Source organism: Trichomycterus rosablanca, chromosome 4 (genome assembly GCF_030014385.1).
Source record: "Trichomycterus rosablanca isolate fTriRos1 chromosome 4, fTriRos1.hap1, whole genome shotgun sequence".
NCBI lineage: Eukaryota > Metazoa > Chordata > Actinopteri > Siluriformes > Trichomycteridae > Trichomycterus > Trichomycterus rosablanca.
The window spans coordinates 51456642-51477437 of record NC_085991.1 but is presented as its reverse complement, the minus strand read 5'-3'; the positions used below and the strand labels follow the sequence as shown (position 1 = coordinate 51477437).

The 20796-nt window shown below is 41.9% G+C and overlaps 1 protein-coding gene across 1 annotated transcript in view; it reads left to right on the top strand.

The window, feature by feature from the left end:
• The window catches only part of LOC134311995 (tripartite motif-containing protein 16-like), a 35751-nt gene extending 15673 nt beyond the window's left edge, over positions 1–20078 (top strand). Inside the window, exons 2-6 of the mRNA XM_062993644.1 lie at positions 1–96; positions 205–438; positions 1088–1247; positions 1495–1554; positions 19543–20078. Of these exons, the coding sequence (XP_062849714.1) occupies positions 1–96; positions 205–438; positions 1088–1247; positions 1495–1554; positions 19543–20078 (1086 nt within the window). The remainder of the gene's footprint in view (positions 97–204; positions 439–1087; positions 1248–1494; positions 1555–19542) is intronic.
• The last annotated feature ends 718 nt before the right edge of the window (positions 20079–20796 follow it).

The following is a 20796-nucleotide window of genomic DNA, read 5'->3' as shown; positions in this document are numbered from 1 at the left end:
AAGCAGCTGCTGGAGATCCAGAGAAAATTCCAGGACAAAATCCAGAACAGAGAGAAGGAACTTAATGAGCTGATAAACGCTGTGGAAACTCACAAGGTAAGTTTGATAAACAAAAACAGATTACGATCAGGACTCTCACTGGGCCTACTTAAACTGTAAAATATCCGAGTGAGAAACGTTTCCTCTGTCTGAATCTTCTAACAGCGCTCTGCACAGACAGCAGTGGAGAACATTGAAAGGATCTGTACTGAACTGATCAACTCAATTAACAGAAGATGTTCTGAGGTGAAAGAACTGATCAGAGATCGAGAGAAAGCTGCAGTCAGTCAAGCTGAAAATGTTCTGAAGCAGCTAAAGGAGAAGATAGTAGAGCTGAAGAGGAAAGATGCTGAACTGCAGCAGCTTTCACACACAGAGGATCCCATCCATTTCCTGCAGGTAACAGCACTAAAAACTACAGTGGTGGGAAAGTGGGTGATTTTGGTGATTATTAGGTGTGGGCTTACACCAAAATAATTGTTATGTGACAAAATTATTACCATAAATGAGATGTTAAAAATGATTATTTGATTGCTGCACCAGTCTGACTAATAAAATAAATTCAAAATGTGGAAAAACTGGATGACAGTGACATTAAAAAGATAAGTAATATCATGTGATCGCAGATTAGATTGAATATTGAGGTGATGGCGGTCTCTGGTGGACAGGTAAGAAAATAACAGGTTTTTGGTGAACAGCCACACAGAAAAATGTTTGTAACAGTTTTTAAAATGGACAGAGAGTTTAGGAGACTTTGTAGCTGTCTTAAAAATGTTTGCAATTGGCTGAATAGATAAAACTATTAATCACTTATTTAGTCTTCATAAAAGACGTAGACTGGAGAACAGAATGTGTGTTGATCAGTATGAACATATATAAAAATAAAATGAAGTGAATAATTTTCTGGACGCAAGGTTAATATTAGAGATCATGAAGCAGTGTTAATGTTATTTAGAGAAACGTCACTCTGTTCTTCGTGTCTCCTCCATCATTTGTGATTCATCATCATCTTGTTGTTTCTCTGTGAACTTTATTTATCTGAATGAAGAGTTTCCAGTCTCTCTCGACTCCTGCTGGATCTGCAGAATCACCTGCCATCACAATCAGTCCTTTCCTCTCATTTGATGATGTCACAGAGTCTGTATCTCAGCTGAGAGAGAAAATAGAAGAATTCTGGGAAGAGCAGTTTGAGAAGATACCAGATGAAGGTGAGTTAAAGCCCTTGATGTTCGATTGTCTCCAAAATGCTCGGTACTCAAATATCAAACAAAACATACAAATCCACCAACATTAACTTTTTACATCTAACACTTTATTCATTTATCAACACTGGGAGAATATGCCAAATCTCTCAGACTGTGACCAGAAGTAGGAATCACCATGATGCCCACAACACTTTCTGATGTAAATATTTATTTACTGTGATTAGTGATTGTACTGTAACTCTTTCTGCAGTGAAGGAAGTCCAGATTATTTCACCTCCTGAACCTCAAACCAGAGAAGATTTTCTACATTGTAAGTTTCTCACAAACACACAAACATAAACAGAGCTGTGAAAAAGTATTTGCACTTTAATTATTAGCTGCTGCATCACTGGTGACACTGTCCACAGTCAGACGAGCTACACATTTCTATGAGCTTAGTGGCTGCTGTTAAAAAAGAATCTGCTGTTGTTTTCTGAATCGAGACGTTAAAGCTGAACTGAAATGTGTTTCTGATCTGATGGAGAATAAAAGCAGAAGCAGCTTCTTTCTTCTTCAGCATCTAAACTCATGCAGATGTGAAGCTCCAGATTCAGAGCAGATCTGTTCTTCACTGCTTTTTTCTACTACATACCACTTTTGGGTTTTTGCTAGACGCCACTGTTCCATCTACTTTTAATGGGTGCTCTAGTAACTCTATTTGTATGGTCACAGAAAAGCCACCAGCTGTACTTCATCAAAATCACCAACAACTGTAGAGGCCGCGCGTCAAATAAATAAAAATAAACTGCTGTCTGAATATTTTTGACCCAAAGGATTTTGTCACAGAACAGAAACAGAAATGACTGCAATCCTATAAAATACACACACACACACACACACACACACACACACTTGTACTAATAAACACACACATGATAGCAACACACACACCCAGTAACACACACATTTGAAGTAACAAAAGCACACACCTACAAACACACACACACTCACACAACTACACACACACATACTCATAATAATACACACACACTTATAGTAATGCACACTCAAACTCAAAAGAAGCTTTATTTGTAAGGGGTCGGTCCATGCCGCGGGTCACCAGCAGGGGGCCTGGGCGGCGTAGTAAGAGAGCAGCTGGGAGCAGCTCTCAGAACTCCAGTTCCCAGAAGCACCAGCACTGATTACTGCTAATCAGGAACACCTGCAGGGCTCTGTATAAAAGCTCGACTCAAACCACTGCTCAGTGTTGCACCTTGGTAGAGGGGCAGATGGTAAGGTATCTAGCAAAAGGAGAAAAGAAAAGGAAAAGAAAAGAAAAGTAAAATAAAAGAAAAGGGATATAAAGAAAAAGAAAAGAAAGCTTAAATAAACAGGTAAAAGAAAAGAGAAAGGAAAAGAAAGCTGAAACAAAGGAAAATAATTATAGACTAACTGAGATAATTTGTGTTCAAAAGAGAGTTCAGCTTTTTGTCATTTAGTTTAGTTATTAACAAAAATAAACGTTTGTGTTAGGAGTGTTTCCAGCCCTGAGGCTAAGAATTATTTTGTGTTGGTTTAGCTATCAGTATCTCCCTTTGTTTGAGCATGCCATTTGTTGGCGTTTCCTTTGTTTGCCATTTCCGCCTTTTGAGTTAGTTTTCCATGTGCTTTGCCACTCCTCATGTAGAGCAGTGGTAAAGTTCTGCTCCCTGGTTCCCTAAGTTACTGGTTCAAATCCAGACACTTAACACTAAGCACACTCGCTACACCTCATACCTTGTTTTCTTATTATATATTAGTTCACATTCACAGTTTACCTGTAAAATAAATAAACCTAGAGCTCTGCACTTTGGTCCACCGCCAACCCTTCCCGTAACATTATTGGCATGACAAATAAGGACATTCCAATCACCAAAGCTCAGTTGCAAAGAAAAATAAAAATAACAATAAGAAAGAACAAATATACACAAAACAGTTACAGATGCAATCAAAATAAAATAGAATAAATTAATAATAAAAACCAGTGCAATAATAACAAGAAAAATTGTGACATTTACAGTAATAAGGTAGTAATAAACGTTTGTTGTGGGCATGCGTGTGTGTGTGTGTGTGTGTGTGTGTGAGAGAGAGAGAGAGAGAGAGAGAGAGAGAGAGAGAGAGAGAGAGAGAGAGAGAGAGAGATGGTCACTCAGCTCTTGGTGTTTCAGTTGATTGCTCTTCTCTGTATGTTTATAATTAGTGGAAATCGGCCTAATTCTGCCCTGCACGCCATTGTTCGTTGCTAATTGCTGCTAATTGCTTTCTGGAACTCTTCTGCACTGTTCTCGGCCCATCTGTAGGATTTGGGGATGTTGTACAACATTGGCTTTTTGATGAACACAGTAATTTGGCTGTGATCAGACAGAGGGGTTAGAGGTTTAACAGTAAATGAGAGAAATATCAGGCTGGGTTCCTGTTCTGGCGTTCAGGTCTCCACAGACGAGCACATTTCCCTGGGCTTGGAAATGGCAGGTCTCTCTCTCCAGCTCTGAGAACATGTCTTCAGAGTAGTATGGAGACTATAAATGGCACAGAGAAACAGATCCCTCTGTGATGACAGTGTAGCTTGTTTATTTTGGCCAAATGTGGTATTTTCCAATTTTCATGGTGTTTATTACCATGTGTAGGTGTGATTTGTGCCAGATTATAAGACTTCCTGAATCTCTGCCTTGGCACACTGTTTTTGGAAGGGTAGTATGATTTCTCTGTAATCACAGGGACAGTGAGTGACCGTGTCAGCCTTGCACCATGTTTCCTATAGGATGATGATGTCAAGGTTTTTAATTTGTGTGTGAAAATCAGTGTGTAAGCTTTGTAAAATCCATAGATATATATACTGGATTTCTTTGTGTTTATACATTTATAAATATGTATACACTTATTTTTATCTTTATATAGATATATAACTATAACCAGAGGTGGAAAGTAACGAATTACATTTACTCGCGTTACTGTAATTGAGTATTTTTTTGTGTACTTGTACTTTTTTAAGTAGATTTTACAACCTGTAATTTAACTTTTACTTAAGTATGTTGTGTCTTAAGAATTGTAATGCGCTACATTTTAAATCACATTCGTTACTGAGTAAAAAAAAAAAAAAGAAAACAATAAAAAACTCAAAGGCTGTTTGATCCAGCCGCTGAGCATTTACGAAACTGTTCTTTAGAGTCGGGCTGCGAACTGAATCACTGAGTTAATGAGTCAGAAATGACTCACTCTGTTTCATTATGATGTTGTGCATAAACAGCTCCATGAATCGGTTCATTTGGTGAAGACGTTCAAATGTATAAACCAATCAGATTCTAGGCGGAATTTCAATCTCTTTCTTCATTGGTTGTTGTATGAATGACAGTTTAGTGAACGAATCACTTAATCAATTTAAGCTTTTTACCGGGAAAGCTGAGAGAATAAATAATCTACAATAGTTTTTATTAGTTAGGTGGATAAAACAGTTGGGTATGGATTTATATATTCTGGAAACATACAAGATGCTCTTATATAAAGTGAATTATATCCCTAATGGGACAACACACCGATATAGATCAGGTAAGCAGATAAGTGGTTATTTACATTTTCAGCAGACGCTTTTATCCAAAGCGACTTACACACACAATGAGCAACTGAGGGTTAAGGGCCTTGCTCAGGGACCCAACAGTGGCAACTTGGTGGTGGCGGGACCTGAACCAGCAACCTTCTGTTTACTAGTCCACTACTTTAACCACTGAGCTATCACTGGCCCTCACTGGTTATGATTTTCTGCTGCTGCTGTGTGATTGAGTTGGGTTGCGGTTCTGCTGTTTACGGTTGGCTTTCATTTTGCAACGATAGCAAAGCATTATGAAATATTGTGATTTTTAATGTTCATTTATTTGAGTATTTATTTAATTAAAACGGACAGCATAAATGTGATTGTGAGATTCTGCTGGTTTGTTTTTTATTTTGATAATGTTACTATGACGGTGTAAGACCCGTTATATTTTTTATAAGTGCAACTCTAACCGTAATATGCTGCATGGCGGGTAAGCTGTGTGTCGAGTGCTGTATCATTCATCTGTCAACTGTTGGAAAATAATTTCCCTCCTTCTGTTAAAAAAGTAACAAAGTAACGTTTACTCTGAGTACATTTTAAATGAGATACTTTTTACTTGAGTAGATTTTTAGACTAGTAATTTTACTCGTACTTAAGTAAAAATGATCGAAGTAATAGTACTTTTACTTGAGTACAATATTTTAGTACTCTTTCCACCTCTCAAAAATGTATGTGAATAAAATTGTCATCTGGATAGTGAGAGATTTATGTCTCTTCATTCATTCCTACATAGGTCAATTAAACCCAATTACAACTTCTTTAACACTCAGCAGATCAACACAGTGTAATAACGCACAAAATAAATCGTTATTTACCAGTGAAACTTGATGGCTAACAAATTAGCTAGCTAATTAACATAATCTTTACCACTATTAGCTTACCCGAGCACGCATGCAGATGTTTCGTTCAAAGGCAAACCAAAGTTTATTTTGCCCCAGTTAGCGTTACGTTAAACGCATTACAGCACAAAACAAAGCAACCACCATTTAAAATATCTGCCATGGACCCAAGTGGTGTAGTAGCTAACTGATGTTAAGCATTTATGGCCTCTGCAAACATGACGAAACAACGAGGAAATCTGTGGTAACAGTCATACTGTCACATTTAAAGAGTTCGGTCAACGTACACAATTTCACTTTTTATCACACAGGTTTTAAACATTGATAAACTCACCTGCTTCCTGCCGTTGACGCTTTCAGTAGTAAACGCTACTCCAGCTTGCCAAACTCCACTCGGTGTATCAATCCGCACTCAATTTGCCTCAAACTGTAGTCCAGAGTCAGTTGTGTCCCTCTGCCGCTGAAAGTAGTCCACTATCGTATAACGTGTGTTGTTGTTGTTGTTGTTTTTAATTAGTATTAATATTAATGGCTTTCCGTCTGTGAAAAAATTGGTTAACATTATAATAACATTACATAATAACATAATAACATTAAAAAATTTTATTGTTCTGTCTAACTCAAAAATGGTGCCCACCTCTCGGAATCGCCCACTCTTTCTCCCTTTTCTTTTTTTTTTAACTGATAACTTACAGACATGAGTTAAATGAACATTGACAACTGTTACGACGAATCTTTTTGTCGAGAAGCCCTGAAGAAGCAGTCGGAGAATCCAGAAAGTACTCTTCAAAAACACTTTATTAAGTGTAAGAAATGATCTGTGAATATATGTCAGAGCTAAGCCGATCGGCGCTCCTTTTCTCCTGCAATCCAGATGATCGCCAGCCAAAAAGAGCCCCGTGCGTCTGAGCGTGCGGTTTTTTAAACTAAACTAGGCTCCTCCTCCTTCACTGCTGGTGGAGCCAATGAAATGTGCTAAAAAGCCCAGGGCTCCGCCTCCTCCTACGGCAGACATCTGGAGGGTCCCTAACGAGGGATCATGGTAGGCGCCATTTTGAGTGCACATACCAGACAAAGAGCCACGTGGGGAAATGCCGTAAAACTGCTCACATTGAATTTATGTTTAATAATGATGTTATGTTCCAAAAATCCTAACAATCCCCCCTTGAAAGCATCTTAATGCTTTCACATTAACTTTTAACTTTAGGTTAGGTGTTTCTAGATTCCAGGAGAAAAGGATAGCCGTCAGCAACCCCCAATTTAACCCCTTCTGACTACATGGCCACTGGGCTGAATTTTTACAATAAAAGGTATCTGAAAAATAAAAAGGCTGCCAGTTAAACTAAAGGAACCGTACCTTTCGCAACAGCTCCTAACCCTAAAACAAACAAACAAACAAAAAATAATAAATAAAAAAAAATAAAATAGGAAATCAAAATAAAGGAATTTAAAAACAGGAAATCAAAATAAAGGAATTTAAAAATAGGAAATCAAAATAAAGGAATTTAAAAATAGGAAATCAAAAAGAGAAGAGAAGAAAATAAAAACAATGGGTGCATAGCTTCTACAGGAAATCCGTTCAGGTTGCCCTCCACAGGACGGAGCTGCAGATATTCAGAAGGGGCCCATAGCCTCTGTTTCTCTGCATGGCTCTTACTGTCTCATGGATTCTCCCCTGTCGGTCTTACCTGTTTCCGCAGCAGCACAAACATTTAAACGATGAAGCACAGAGAATATCATTCATAAAAATAGCAGAATATCAAACATATATACATCGTAAACAATCCTGAGCTAACCCCTTGCGTTTTGTAGCTAAACTATGTGTGTTGCACTTAACTAGTGTTTTCAAAGATGGTCTATGTGTCTGCGAACTATATGTTTATGTTTTTCTCTCCTAGTCTGACTAAATCCTTCCTCATCTTCTTGTTTCGTTCCGTTGGCTCCACTGGACTCTTCTTCCACATAGTCGGCTTTGCCGGGCTTTTCTGCTGTGGTTTGTTCCCTGTAGGCAGGTCCAGTTGGTGGCACTTCTGTCTCTTGGAATGGGTCTCCCAGCCCCCATGGAGTCTGCCTCTGCCAGTCCTTCCAAGTCTCCTTCCTTCATCACGGTGTATGATCAGTAGTGCTGGTCCTCTCTCCTCATCTTGTCTGGTCGGTTTTATCTTTAATTAAGCAGAATTAGTAGCACTTATGCCACTTGAAATGGGTCTTCCGGCCCACCTTCAAGGGTATCCTCCACCTCATCATCTATATGATACTTAGACAAGTCTGCCAACACCATCTGGATGACTGGTGGATCCTGCCCCCCTCTGCTTCCTCTACTCACTACTTCTACTACAAATTTTTCTATTAATACCCTGATGCACGGGACACAACAACAACCACATACCACTAAAATTGTCAATCCCACACATACTGACATCACCAAACTCGTAATAACTCCCTTCCATGGTCCAAACATCTTTTCTAGCCACTTGACCCATTCATTGTCTATCCCTGAATTTTCCTTCCATTCTCGTGACAAAGCCCTCAATCCTTCCAAAGCTCGTGTCACACTACCATCGGGTGCAGTATTATTAGGGATGAAGGTGCAACACGATGAACCCACAATCTGGCAAACTCCACCTTTCTCTGCTAACAACATGTCTAACGCCATTCTATTCTGTATGGTCATAAGTGAAGTCTGGTCCAGCTGGTCTCTCAGTCCCTCAATGGCCTGAACACTGAAATTAACAAATCTCTGCTGATTGTAATAGAGATAGTTTATCCAGTCTACATTCTTATTGATAGTTACCCACCAAAAGAGTGCACTTTCAAACCCTGCAGCAATCTGGTTCCTAGCCTTAAATTCATCTGGGACCCCCCTTGGGACCCCTATACCATCAATCCACACAGTCTTGTCGAAGGATCCGCCAGGTTTGACCTCTCGGGTGTCTCTTCGATGGCTGTGGTGATTGGTCAGGACGTCCGCGGCATCCTCCACTCCGTGCTGCTTGTAAATTCTGAAAGGCATAATCAGAAAGACCAACGCACACTCCCCAGACCAATTCCCATGCAACCTTCGCCGGATTCTCATATCTCCACACAACCATACTAAATCCGCCCTACTGAATTTTTGTGCATTCAGCTGGCTGCCTGTATAATTCCCATCACTATCCAGGATAATGGTTTCCTTACACCATCCTTCTGAAAAATGTCCCCTGTTTATCGGTCCTGGTTTGTTGCTCCTGAAACAGGTGTAATTGCCTTTATAGGCTTTGATGTTAGTTGGGGTTGGTTCCTGAGTTAATGGGTGGGACATGGATAAGTTCTCACACCCTACTGGCTCAATCTCATTGAACAATGAGAGTAGGCATGTCCAATTTCCTGAAATTACTGGATGTGTGGCCAAATTAGGTTCTGCAGCTGCGCATACAAAACAATCTTTAACATCTATGCTCTTTACTGTAAATCTGACCCATTCTAACCACATATTAGGCTCCTCATACCCAGTTTCCACCGCTAACTGATCGCGCCAGGCCATTATTTCCGTTGTCGCTATGGCAACCGGCTGTGACTTCTGACTACTTTCCCCTAATTCCTCTATATTGCCAGTTATGTTGTTCGTAACCATGGTTGTCTTTGGTTTTACACACACTATTCCCAATGGGTCCTCGCCTTGTACATCTACTCCTAAGGTAAAATAGTAATTAAGTTGGGGGCCCCACCCATAGCTAGACAGCTTGGGTAGGGTTAGAAGAACTGTCTTTCCTCGCAACTGAAGTTTTGTGCCGAGATAGGCTTGGGGCTTGTCGTCCAAACCTAATGCATGCCCCCTTGATGAACGGACCGTCGGGTCATAATGAAATTTATAATTTGGGTTCGAATGAGTGAACACTGATCCCCAAGTGGGACAGTAGGGTTCTGGTGAGGGATAGGAGGCGCAGCCATAAATATGATGACCCCTCCACCTATTTTCTTCACCACAATCCACTACTCTGCACACATCAAACAACACATTGGTGGATCGGTTGTAATCTATCTCAATCTCGAAGCACTTGGTGGGGATTCTATGGTTTTGCTCAAGGGATCTTTTTGATCTCGACCCCGGAGCAGTTATATTCGCAAAGTCGCACAATTCGAAAAGTCCCAGCAGGTGACACAGTTCTCTGAAAGTTAAACACCTCATGGTTATTACTGGGCTGCTCCCGTATCTAAGGCCAAATCTCAATTTGCGTTATACTCACCACCTTGGTTTGCCTACCACTTTTCCCCTTTCTCTTACTAGTCTGACCCGCCTTTAGCAGAATTAAGAATCACCCTCAAGGATGGGTGCCTGCAGATCCTGTCCAGTCCCTGCGAGGGTTCTGGTCGGAGGTTCAGCACGGACGCAGTGGCTCAGATGATACCAGTTGTTACCTTTCTTCCCTCTTACTCTGACTGCATGAGAAGTGGCTTCAGTCACCTCCCAAGGCCCGGTCCACCTCGGCTGATCCCACTTTCTTTTGTGTACCTTGATCCTGACCCACTGTCCTGGTTCCACCTTAGACAGCAATGGTACTCGTTCCTCTCCTTCTTCCGGTTTCTGGGGAGAGATACTGATAACAAACTTAGTTAAAGCTTCCATGTAATTGTCTAACTCTTCATCCCACAGATCTAACATCTTGCCTACTGCTCTGTCTCGTGGTGGACCTGGCATGGGTCGACCAGTCAGCAGCTGGTGAGGTGAGTAATGAGAGTCCCCCCTAGGGGAGCTCCTCATGGACATGAGCACTAATGGTAATGCTTCAACCCAAGTCATCTTGGATTTATAGCAGGCTTTGGCCAATTTAGTCTTGATTGTTTGATTGGCTCTTTCTACAACACCCTGCGAACTCGGATGATAAACTGAGCCAAATTTATGGGTTATACCCAGGGCTTTTTCCACTTCTTGTAGTTGCTTGTTGCTGAAGTGGGTCCCATTATCTGACCTGATTGTTGTAGGTACACCATACCTTGGAATCAATTCTGTCTTAAGCCATTTCACTATAGTTTTGGCATCTTCACGCCTGGCAGGTATGGCTTCCACCCACCTTGTGTATCTGTCGATCATTACCAGTAGGTAACGATAACCCTTCACCACTCTGTCTGGACCCATGTCAGTGTAATCAATACAAATTTCTTTAAAAGGTGCGTCTGGTACTGGAAAGTTTCCGATAGGTAACCTGTAGGTTGGTTTCGGGTTATTTTCCTTGCACGCCCCACACTCTCTCACATGCAACTGAACCATGTCTGCTAGATTTGGATGCCACCAATTGGCCCTAAGGTGGTGCAGCATGGTTTTTGTCCCTACATGGGTGGGACCATGGGCTCCGATTAAGAGTAGCTTTAGTACAGCCCCTGGTGTCACTATCTTCCCTTCGTGACTTCTCCAGATTCCGTCTACCTCTTTTGCTCCTTTCTGTAACCAACTGTTCTTTTCATACGCTCCTGCCCTCTCTTGCATCTGTCTAAGATAAGTGTCCGTAAGTTCAGGCAGACTCAATGTCGTCAGTGCTACCAGCTGTCTTACATAGCCCCCAGCTGCTTTAGCTGCTAAGTCGGCTGCATTGTTTCCCTGGGCTACCTTTGTTTTCAGATTAGAATGTCCCTTACACTTAATTATGGCTACATGCTTTGGTAGGTGCACTGCTGTTAACAGCTCCTGTAACTCTGTCATGTGTTTAATAGGGGTGCCCTGTGAGGTGACTAGGCCACATCGGAGCCACTGAGGCCCGTCTACATGTATGGCTGAGTGTGCATAGGCTGAATCAGTGTAAATGTTAACCTTTTTACCAGCTGACAGCTTCAGTGCCTTAGTTACAGCAGTGATTTCTGCCAGCTGGGCGGAAGCTGGTTGTGGTATGATTCCATCCTCTAAGGTCTCAAACTGTCCCTGTTTTTCACTTACCACAGCATATGAGGCTACCAACCCCTCGTTGCTCTTGTAGCAGCATCCATCACAGTACAGGTCCATGTCTCTTTCTCCTAGAGGTTCGGTGCTCAATTCCTCCCTAACCCTTAGCGCTTTGCTAGCTACTAATTCACAGATGTGTAACTCATCTTCGTCTACTCTACCAGGAAGTGTGCTGGTCATATTAACAGTTTTTTCAGGTGCAAAGGTGATGCTTGGCTGAAGCAGGGTGTCACTAATCTTTGAACGCCTAGCATTAGATAGTGTAAACGCAGCTGAGGTCAAAAATGCTACCACTCCATGCGATGTGTTGATTACCAAAGGATGACACATAACAATGTGGGCTGTTTTGTCCACTGCTGTGGCTAATGCTTCCAAATGTTTAGTACATTGTGGTTGTCCCTGTACTACAGGATCCAATTTTGAGCTATGGTATTGGAGAATTTGTCTTTCCCCATTCCTCCCCCCTCTCCGAAAAAGAACAGCATTTACAATGCCCTCTTTTTCAGAGACATCCAGATAAAAAGGTTTAGTGTAGTCAGGGGACTGCAAATGCTCTGCGAGTGCGAGTGCTTGTTTTACTTCTACAAAACTGGCTTCCAGGTTGGTATTCCACTCAATTAGAGCAGTGAGGTTACGTTGACCCAATCTGGTCACTTCAGACCTCAGTGGTGAGGTTAGGCCTGTGTAATTTGGGATGTAATTTCTACTATAGCCTGTCAGACCTAAAAAAGATAACATCTGGCTGACTGTTTTAGGTTTAGGGAAGGCTCGGATAGTTTGTACAGCTTTCAAAGTCAATGTGTGTCCCTTTGGAGAAATGCAACGACCTAAGAAGGTGACAACGGGTCGGCAAACCTGTAATTTGGATTTGTTGACTTTATATCCTGATTGTGCTAGCCTACAAAGGACCGTCTGTGTGTCTGTCAGGCAGGTGCGTGAGTCAGTGCAGGCAATGAGTAGGTCGTCTACATACTGGATTAGTGCTGTGTCAGTGTCCAGCAATTGGTCAGTCAGCAGCTGGGAAAGATCTTGTCTCAGACACTTGTTAAAAATACCGGGACTGTCCTTGTAACCTTGTGGTAATCTAGTGTAGGTGTATTGTTGTCTCTGATATGAGAAAGCAAAAATATTTGCCAAATGCGATGGTACTGGTATGCAGAAGAAAGCATTGGCTAAGTCAATAACTGTGAAGAACTTGTGCTCAGGGGTCAAGTTCTGTAGTGATCTGTAGGGGTCCGGGACAGGTATGTTTTCAGTGACAGTCACCTGATTGATCAGTCTCAAGTCATGCACCATCCTGTATTCATCCTTGTCCGGCTTTTTAACTGGAAGTATGGGTGTGTTCCAATTTGATTGGGTTGGGACCAAGACCCCGGTATCCAATAGGCCCTGTATTGTAGGGGCAATGCCAGTCTCGGCCTCAGCAGAGAGTGGGTATTGTCTTCTATACACGACCTCCGCATCAGGTTTCAGAGAAATAGGGGCGACATGATGTTTTACATGCCCCACGTCTATCTTGGAGGTGGTCCATAAAGAAGTAGGGACAGTCCTTAGCATCTGATCAGCCAGGTGGTGATCTGTGTGTTCTCGTCCATGGTGACGTGGGAGGGAAACCTGCTCATAATGTACATTGTCCACACACTTACAGTCAATTTTCCAATACTTACTGTCCTGAGTTCGTGACAGGTATGGAATGTCCGTCGGTGCATATGTCAGGGTCTGTGCAAGACATACCATAGGACCAAGGGATCTAGCTTCAAAACCTTTAGCCAACAGCAAGGAGACATGTGGTGCCTGCGAGGTGTCTGGATCCATTCTGAAGTACTCTATCTGCTCCTGGTTTAGCTGCACCGCTGATGCTACTCCCTCTGGTCCTAAGAAAATGGTTGCACTACACAATCGGTTATTTAATCCCTCCATGTTTTGTTTCCATAGGTCATTGTAAAGGTCATCCGGGTCTCTGGTGTAGTACAAGGTACAATGGTATGGGTCCTGGGGCGGAATCAAGCAGGCTTGTGCCATCAACCAAGGTTTCAACATGTTAAATACATATATTAAATTGGATGGGGTACCTTGTTTGTCAGGTGTCAATCTAGCCCAATAGATATCACAGGACTGAGGTTTTGGCTCAGTAATAGGCTGCATTACACAAATTCTGGCCTCTGGAGGAGGCTCCTGGCCTGGTAAAACTAACTTTGTACCTTGTGGGGTACAATAGACAGTGGCCGATAACTTGCACAATACATCTCTACCCAACAGACAAATAGGACAATTTGGAGAATATAAAAAAGAATGGGTTAGTCGTAGCTTTCCAATTTCCAGAACCATTGGGGCAGTGAAATATTGGGTTTGCGCTGTTCCCGAGTATCCAACAGTGGTGATTGTGTTTGAGGTAAGCGGAGGAGTCCAATTGGGCTTACCAGTAATGACCGAAGCTGTAGCTCCAGTGTCAATCAAAAAGTCAAACTGCTCACCACCTATACCACAGGTAACAATTGGTTCTGGGAAAATGTCACGACCTGTGGAGGACACTGGGCAGCATCAGTAAGGGCCTCCGGAATTTCCAGGGCCCTGGGGCTGATAGACAGGTACTAGGATTTGATTTGGAACTTCGGGTTGTGTTTGTGGTGCAGGTCCCTGTGTAAACTGCAGTTGCGGTGTCCCCACAACCTGACTGGGGTAGGGACAATGTTTTGCCCAGTGGTTTGATTCATCACAGTTAAAGCATCCTGCCCTATCTGATCGTCTAAGCTGGGAGTGTGGCCTATGTGGGCCTCCCTTTCGTCTATTATGTGGGGTTGCCCACTGCTGTACAGGAGGGTTGGGATAATATTGTGGCTGGTACTGGTGCTGGTATTGGACAGGGGCAGGTTGTTGTATCTACTGCTGTGGGATCTGCAATGTCAACGGCTGGGCGGGAGTTGCGGTTTGGACCGGTTGTTCATTATTGTTGGTAAATGCCTCACTTACTACCAATTGCTTCTTTTTACCCTTGGTATCCTTTTCTGCCAGTTCTAACTTAACCAGGCGTTGTTGCATATGTTGTAGAAGGTCCGCCTGGTCTGACTCCTTTTTATTGTGTTTGGTGATGCAATGAACCACAATGGCTGTCCACTCGTCCTCTGGTTTATTCTGCAGTCCCACTACATCATCTAGTTTGTCCTGTATAGCAGTTGGGAGTGCTTTGACAACTTGCGTCTTAAATAATAACGAGTTTACTGAATTATGGTCATGTCGCTCTCCCGTACACTGTCTCCAGGTCTTCTGAGCTCGCCTCAAAAATTCACCTCCCTCTTCACCCTTATTCATAGTCATACCATCTAACGCCTGTAGGTTCTGTTGTGTGGGATACATGCTGCATAACGCATCCCAAACATCTCCTCTATGGCGTGAAAAAGGGGTACGAGAAGACAATGCTGTAGTTCCTAGCTGCGTTTCTATTCGCCCAAAGGGTTCCTTGTAATCCATTCTCAGCATTATGGCTCTAAGATCACCCATACATAAATTGTCAGCTGCGGTTAACTGTTCAAACTCCTCTATCCAAGGTTGGGCTCCTTTAACTAGGGGAGGTAAACTATTCACTAATGCTTGCATATCGCGGTGAGACCATGGAACAAAAACCTGACCCCCGGAGGCAGTTTCAATCAGTGGGAGTTGCAGGTGTTTCCCGCTTCTTAGTCTGAGTCCGTCGTCAGGGTGGTTGATGGGCTGTCGATGCATTTTATCTAGCATATAATCGTCCTCTAGGTGTTCCGAGATTGACGAATCAATGGGGTTCACAGGTGGTGGAGTTACAGTCATAGGAAGTGCCCTATAGTCTGTACTAGGGGATTTAAGTGGTGCAGTGGGCATGGCTACAGGGTGGGTCCGTGTGACAGTCAATGTGGTGGGGTGACAGTCCTGCTGGTTTACCTGGGGGTGTGTCATTGGGTGGGGGCCAGCTGATGTCAAGTGATAACCAGTCACTGTTATCTGTTCAGGGGGTCCAGGTGGCTTGGATATGAGGGATATAGTCGGGAGAGCTTGGAAAGAGGATCTGGTCTGGTCAGAGCATACACTTTCTTGTTCTGATTCACCACGATCACTACGGTTACTTTGAGGTGAGTGTGTAGGTACCTGTTCGGGGAATCTTACAGTGTTACTTTCAGGTCCCTGTTGTCTAGTGCCAGCTGGTGACTGTTGTAAATCAGCCATTCTATCTGAGGTTTGTTTCTGTTTCTGTCTTAGGTTAGCCATCTCGGCGTTTAAGGCGTCCAACATGGCCAAGTGTACATTTAACTGCCCTCTGGTCACTACCATAGTAGTCCCTTGGGCTTCCGGATGGTGATGTGTGGGTGGAGCAACATCATGTCTGAGTATTGTAGTAGACTGGGTGGGTGGTTCAGTGGAATGTGTACACATGTTAGGGTCATTGTGGTGGTGCAACTCCTTAGGTGTAGCTACCTGCTTAGTAGGATCTGAATGCTCCTCATCCCTTAGCGACATCTGCTGGAGAACTTTCAACACATTACTTACATTTTCATATGGAGGAGGGGCCCTAGGCAGGGGTATTGCACCGGAATTCAAAACTGATGGATCAGGGACTGGTAACTTAGGTTGTGGTGTGTTAACATCTAGAGTCGCAAGTCTTTTGCTCATTTCTTTATCTGCCTTGCTTATCACAACTTTCATATGTTGCAAAGCCACCTTAGTTCTAACTAGTTGATCCTGCAGCTTTACCAGCTGTCTCCTGTTTGCTAATGCCTTCAGTCGCCCTTCTCGATTTAATTTCTCCTGCTGCGCCTCAACTTCTTCCTGCTGGTGTTCCAAGATTTTTAATCTCTGTGCAGCTGGAGGAACAGGCTCACTTGAAACTGGATACAATCCCCTAGTTACCCAATTATGAAATATTTTTTTATATTTCTCACCTTCCTTGTCTCTACCTTTTACTGGTGTGGTGTCTTTGATCCTATTGATAACTACCTGCTGCAATTGTCCTGCTGTTAGATCTCCCATTTTAGGTTACACTACTCGTGTTTTTTTTTTTTTTTTTTTTTTTTTTTTTTCCTAAATATAACTAACTCTGAAGTTTACTGTATATATTGTTATCAAAGACCTGAGCAGTCAAAGTCAAACACAAGTGTGATGGACTGGATAAAGTGTCAAGCTAAAAGGCAACGCACACCAAGTTATTCACCTGGGGAAGAAATGGTCTTACACAGAGATGGGGAGTCGCAGATAATGTCAGTCACTCGTGATGTCACTTTAGCTCCGCCCCTTGAGGGTCGTCCAGGGCCCCCAGTGGGATTCCTCCAATTCACTACCAACTACAGAGGGGAGCACATACAGTATTTCTAAAGTTTATCATCAACACTACAATGGAGGCCTTAAACTTTTGGATCATGTAGACATGTGTTCCTAACTTCACAACCCCCACACATTAGATCAAAGAAACAATAGAACAATCTCTCAACAATACATGCACCAACACACCCAGCAAATCTCTTATCACAATTAACAAGCACTGTGTTACTCTCAAATAATTTTAATCTTATTCACTATAACAACCCTGATTAAGGAGATTTTCCTTAATTACTTGTGAAAATGTTTTACTCTTCTCAGTTGTGAGGGATAATATTTTTCACAAATGGATGAATTCTACTCTAAGTGCCCCCCTTCCTAGTTTAAGAATTAAAACCTATTGTTCAAATACAATTCACCAGGGCTTGTAAGTCAATGGATTCTTTCAGACGCTACCCACATTAAAACACACTTAATAAGGCACCATAACAAATACTTCATCTTAACTCACAGTTTGCGCAAAATTATCTGCAACAACTTACACACCCCAGGCATACACAAAGACAAAATGGCCGACAAACCAAAGATAACAAAGCACACTGCACACACAAAGACAAGATGGCCGACAGAGAAAAGATAACAGACAAAGCAAACTACACACACAAAGACAAGATGGCCAACAAACCAAAGATAAAACACACTGCGCAGACAAAGACAAGATGGCCAACAGACAAAAATAACGCAAAGCACACACAAAGACAAGATGGCCGACAGAGAAAAGATAACAGACAAAGCAAACTGCACACACAAAGACAAGATGGCCGACAAACCAAAGATAAAGCACACTGCGCAGACAAAGACAAGATGGCCAACAGACAAAAATAACGCAAAGCACACACAAAGACAAGATGGCCGACAGAGAAAAGATAACAGACAAAGCAAACTGCACACACACGGTTTCACCCGCGGTTCGCAGACAAATATACACAGAAATTTACTGACAAACAAAACTCCTGATGTACTATTTTCGAACCGAATTTAGAATTTAGAATAATCAAATTAATCGAGCCCCGCTACCAAAACAGACAGGCTCGTTAAAATTTAGAACAATCAAATTAATCGAGCCCCGCTACCAAAACAGACAGGCTCGTTAAAATTTAGAACAATCAAATTAATCGAGCCCCGCTACCAAAACAGACAGGCTCTCCTTTCGCTCCAATGGTGTTCGCGAGCTCCGACCCAGCTGAACACAATGGCGCCCTGTACAGTTTATTTAGACCGGTCTGGTTCAAACTCAGCAATCAGGAAACATACATTTTAGCTCCAGCATATATTCACAGTTTTAAACTATCTAATGATACTTTAGTAATTTAATCAGACACTTACGGATTCTGAGATTCAATTTCACACTCACTACGCTAAGTAATAAGTGCAGCTAATCTATACAGAGAACGTCTGTTTACCTTGTGTAGGCGCGCCTTGTACTGAGTACAAAAGATTCCCAGAATCCAGGTCTTAGCTCAGTCAGCTGAATCAATTTGATGCTATTTCAGGCCTCTTCGAACCATCCTCTGCTACCATCTGTTACGATGAATCTTTTTGTCGAGAAGCCCTGAAGAAGCAGTCGGAGAATCCAGAAAGTACTCTTCAAAAACACTTTATTAAGTGTAAGAAATGATCTGTGAATATATGTCAGAGCTAAGCCGATCGGCGCTCCTTTTCTCCTGCAATCCAGATGATCGCCAGCCAAAAAGAGCCCCGTGCGTCTGAGCGCGCGGTTTTTTAAACTAAACTAGGCTCCTCCTCCTTCACTGCTGGTGGAGCCAATGAAATTTGCTAAAAAGCCCCCTCCTACGGCAGACATCTGGAGGGTCCCTAACGAGGGATCATGGTAGGCGCCATTTTGAGTGCACATACCAGACAAAGAGCCACGTGGGGAAATGCCGTAAAACTGCTCACATTGAATTTATGTTTAATAATGATGTTATGTTCCAAAAATCCTAACACAACATAGAAAAACTCAAAAGTAGTCAAGACAACTGATTATTTTATGTTATATTTTCTGAAAACCTATTAACCTGACTTCAAAATCCAAAACTTGTCATGACAATTTAAGTTAAAAGAAGAATTGAGTTCACATAATTTATTGAGGCTGTATTGTTTTACAGTGTAGCTCTGTTCCCCTGTCTGTGATGTGATTTCCACTGTTAGATGTGAAGGGAAGCTTCACACCTGGCTTTGTATTGCTCTTTTTGATAAGTGTTTTAGGGGTAGAGGGAGAAAAAATTGAAAAAGTGACCTCTCTCTCTCTCTCTCTCTGCTGTACACACACATAGTAACACATGCGTATATACCTACAAACACACACACACACACACTCATAATAAAACATACACCTACAAATACACACACACTCATAGTATTGCACGCACACATAGTAACACACACATAGTAACACATGCATATATACCTACAAACACACACACACACACACACACACACACACATAATAAAACATACACCTACAAACACACACACACTCATAGTATTGCACGCACGCATAGTAACACACACATAGTAACATACACACACACACACACACACACACACACACACACACTCTTTTGTGTTAATTTGTTTATGTTGTTTCCTCTCCAGATTTCTGTGGGTTCATACTGGATCCCAACACAGCACATAAAGTCCTCCCTCTGTCTGAGGAGAACAAAGTGGCGACCTGGAGTGGAACATTACACTCGTATCCTGATCATCCAGATAGATTTGATTGTTGCCCCCAGGTTCTGTGTAGAGAGAGTGTGAGTGGACGCTGTTACTGGGAGGTCGAGTGGAGTGGGAATGATGGGGTTTTTATAGCAGTGTCATATAAAAGCATCAGCAGGAAGGGAGAGGGTGATGAGTGTGTGTTTGGAGGTAATAATCAGTCCTGGATTTTGTTCTGTTCTCCATCCAGATTTTCATTCATGCACAATAACAGAGAGACTAAAATTCCCATAATGCTGAGTTCCTCTAGAATAGGAGTGTATGTGGATTACAGAGCAGGAACTCTGTCCTTCTACAGCGTCTCTGATACAATGAAGCTCCTCCACAGAGTTCAGACCACGTTCACTCAGCTCCTCTACCCGGGGTTTTTGGTTTGTTCAGGATCAAAAGTAAAACTGTTAGATTCAACAAATTAAATGTAAAATTTACTTAAAAGTGTAACATTAAACTGTTTGAGTGATATTTAGAATCTCGTGTGAGGCAGTGATACATTTATGAAGATTTTCTATTAAAATGAAACATTTGAATATTTTTAAATGTATTAAGCACCATTTATTTAGTGCCTGATTTCTTCTTTTTATGAATATTAAATGGCTTCAGATCTGAAAAAGGCTGCAGATCTCTTGGGTTTGAACCTCACATCTGCCCACTGTTTGCAAAAGGTTTGGTATGTTCTCTATACATACATACATACATACATACATAAATCTGTTGGTGTTTTTCCCTGTGATTATTTGGTACCCTGTTATGGGTGAATTATTGCATTAAGCCTGTTTTCTTTTTAGGTAGACCCTGGACCCACCAAGAACCTGATTAGGAAGGAGCAGCGAACATTAATAAATGATTGAATGATTTTCTTGAAATGATTACTACATATATTCATTTAAATGTGATGATGTTTATTAATGTTTACAGATGTATTCAGTTATTCCATTTTTATTTTAAGCTAAATTATGCTTCATCCTGGTCAGGGTTGTGGTGGGTCAGGTAATGATGGCTGTTTGTCATTTAATTAAATGATAAATTTGATGTTTTGTATTTTGATTTGTGTTTTCACTTTTATTGTTCCTGGGGAGAAAAAAAATGTTGTATAGAAGCCTAATAAATAAACTTGTTACTAACCTGAATGTTCTG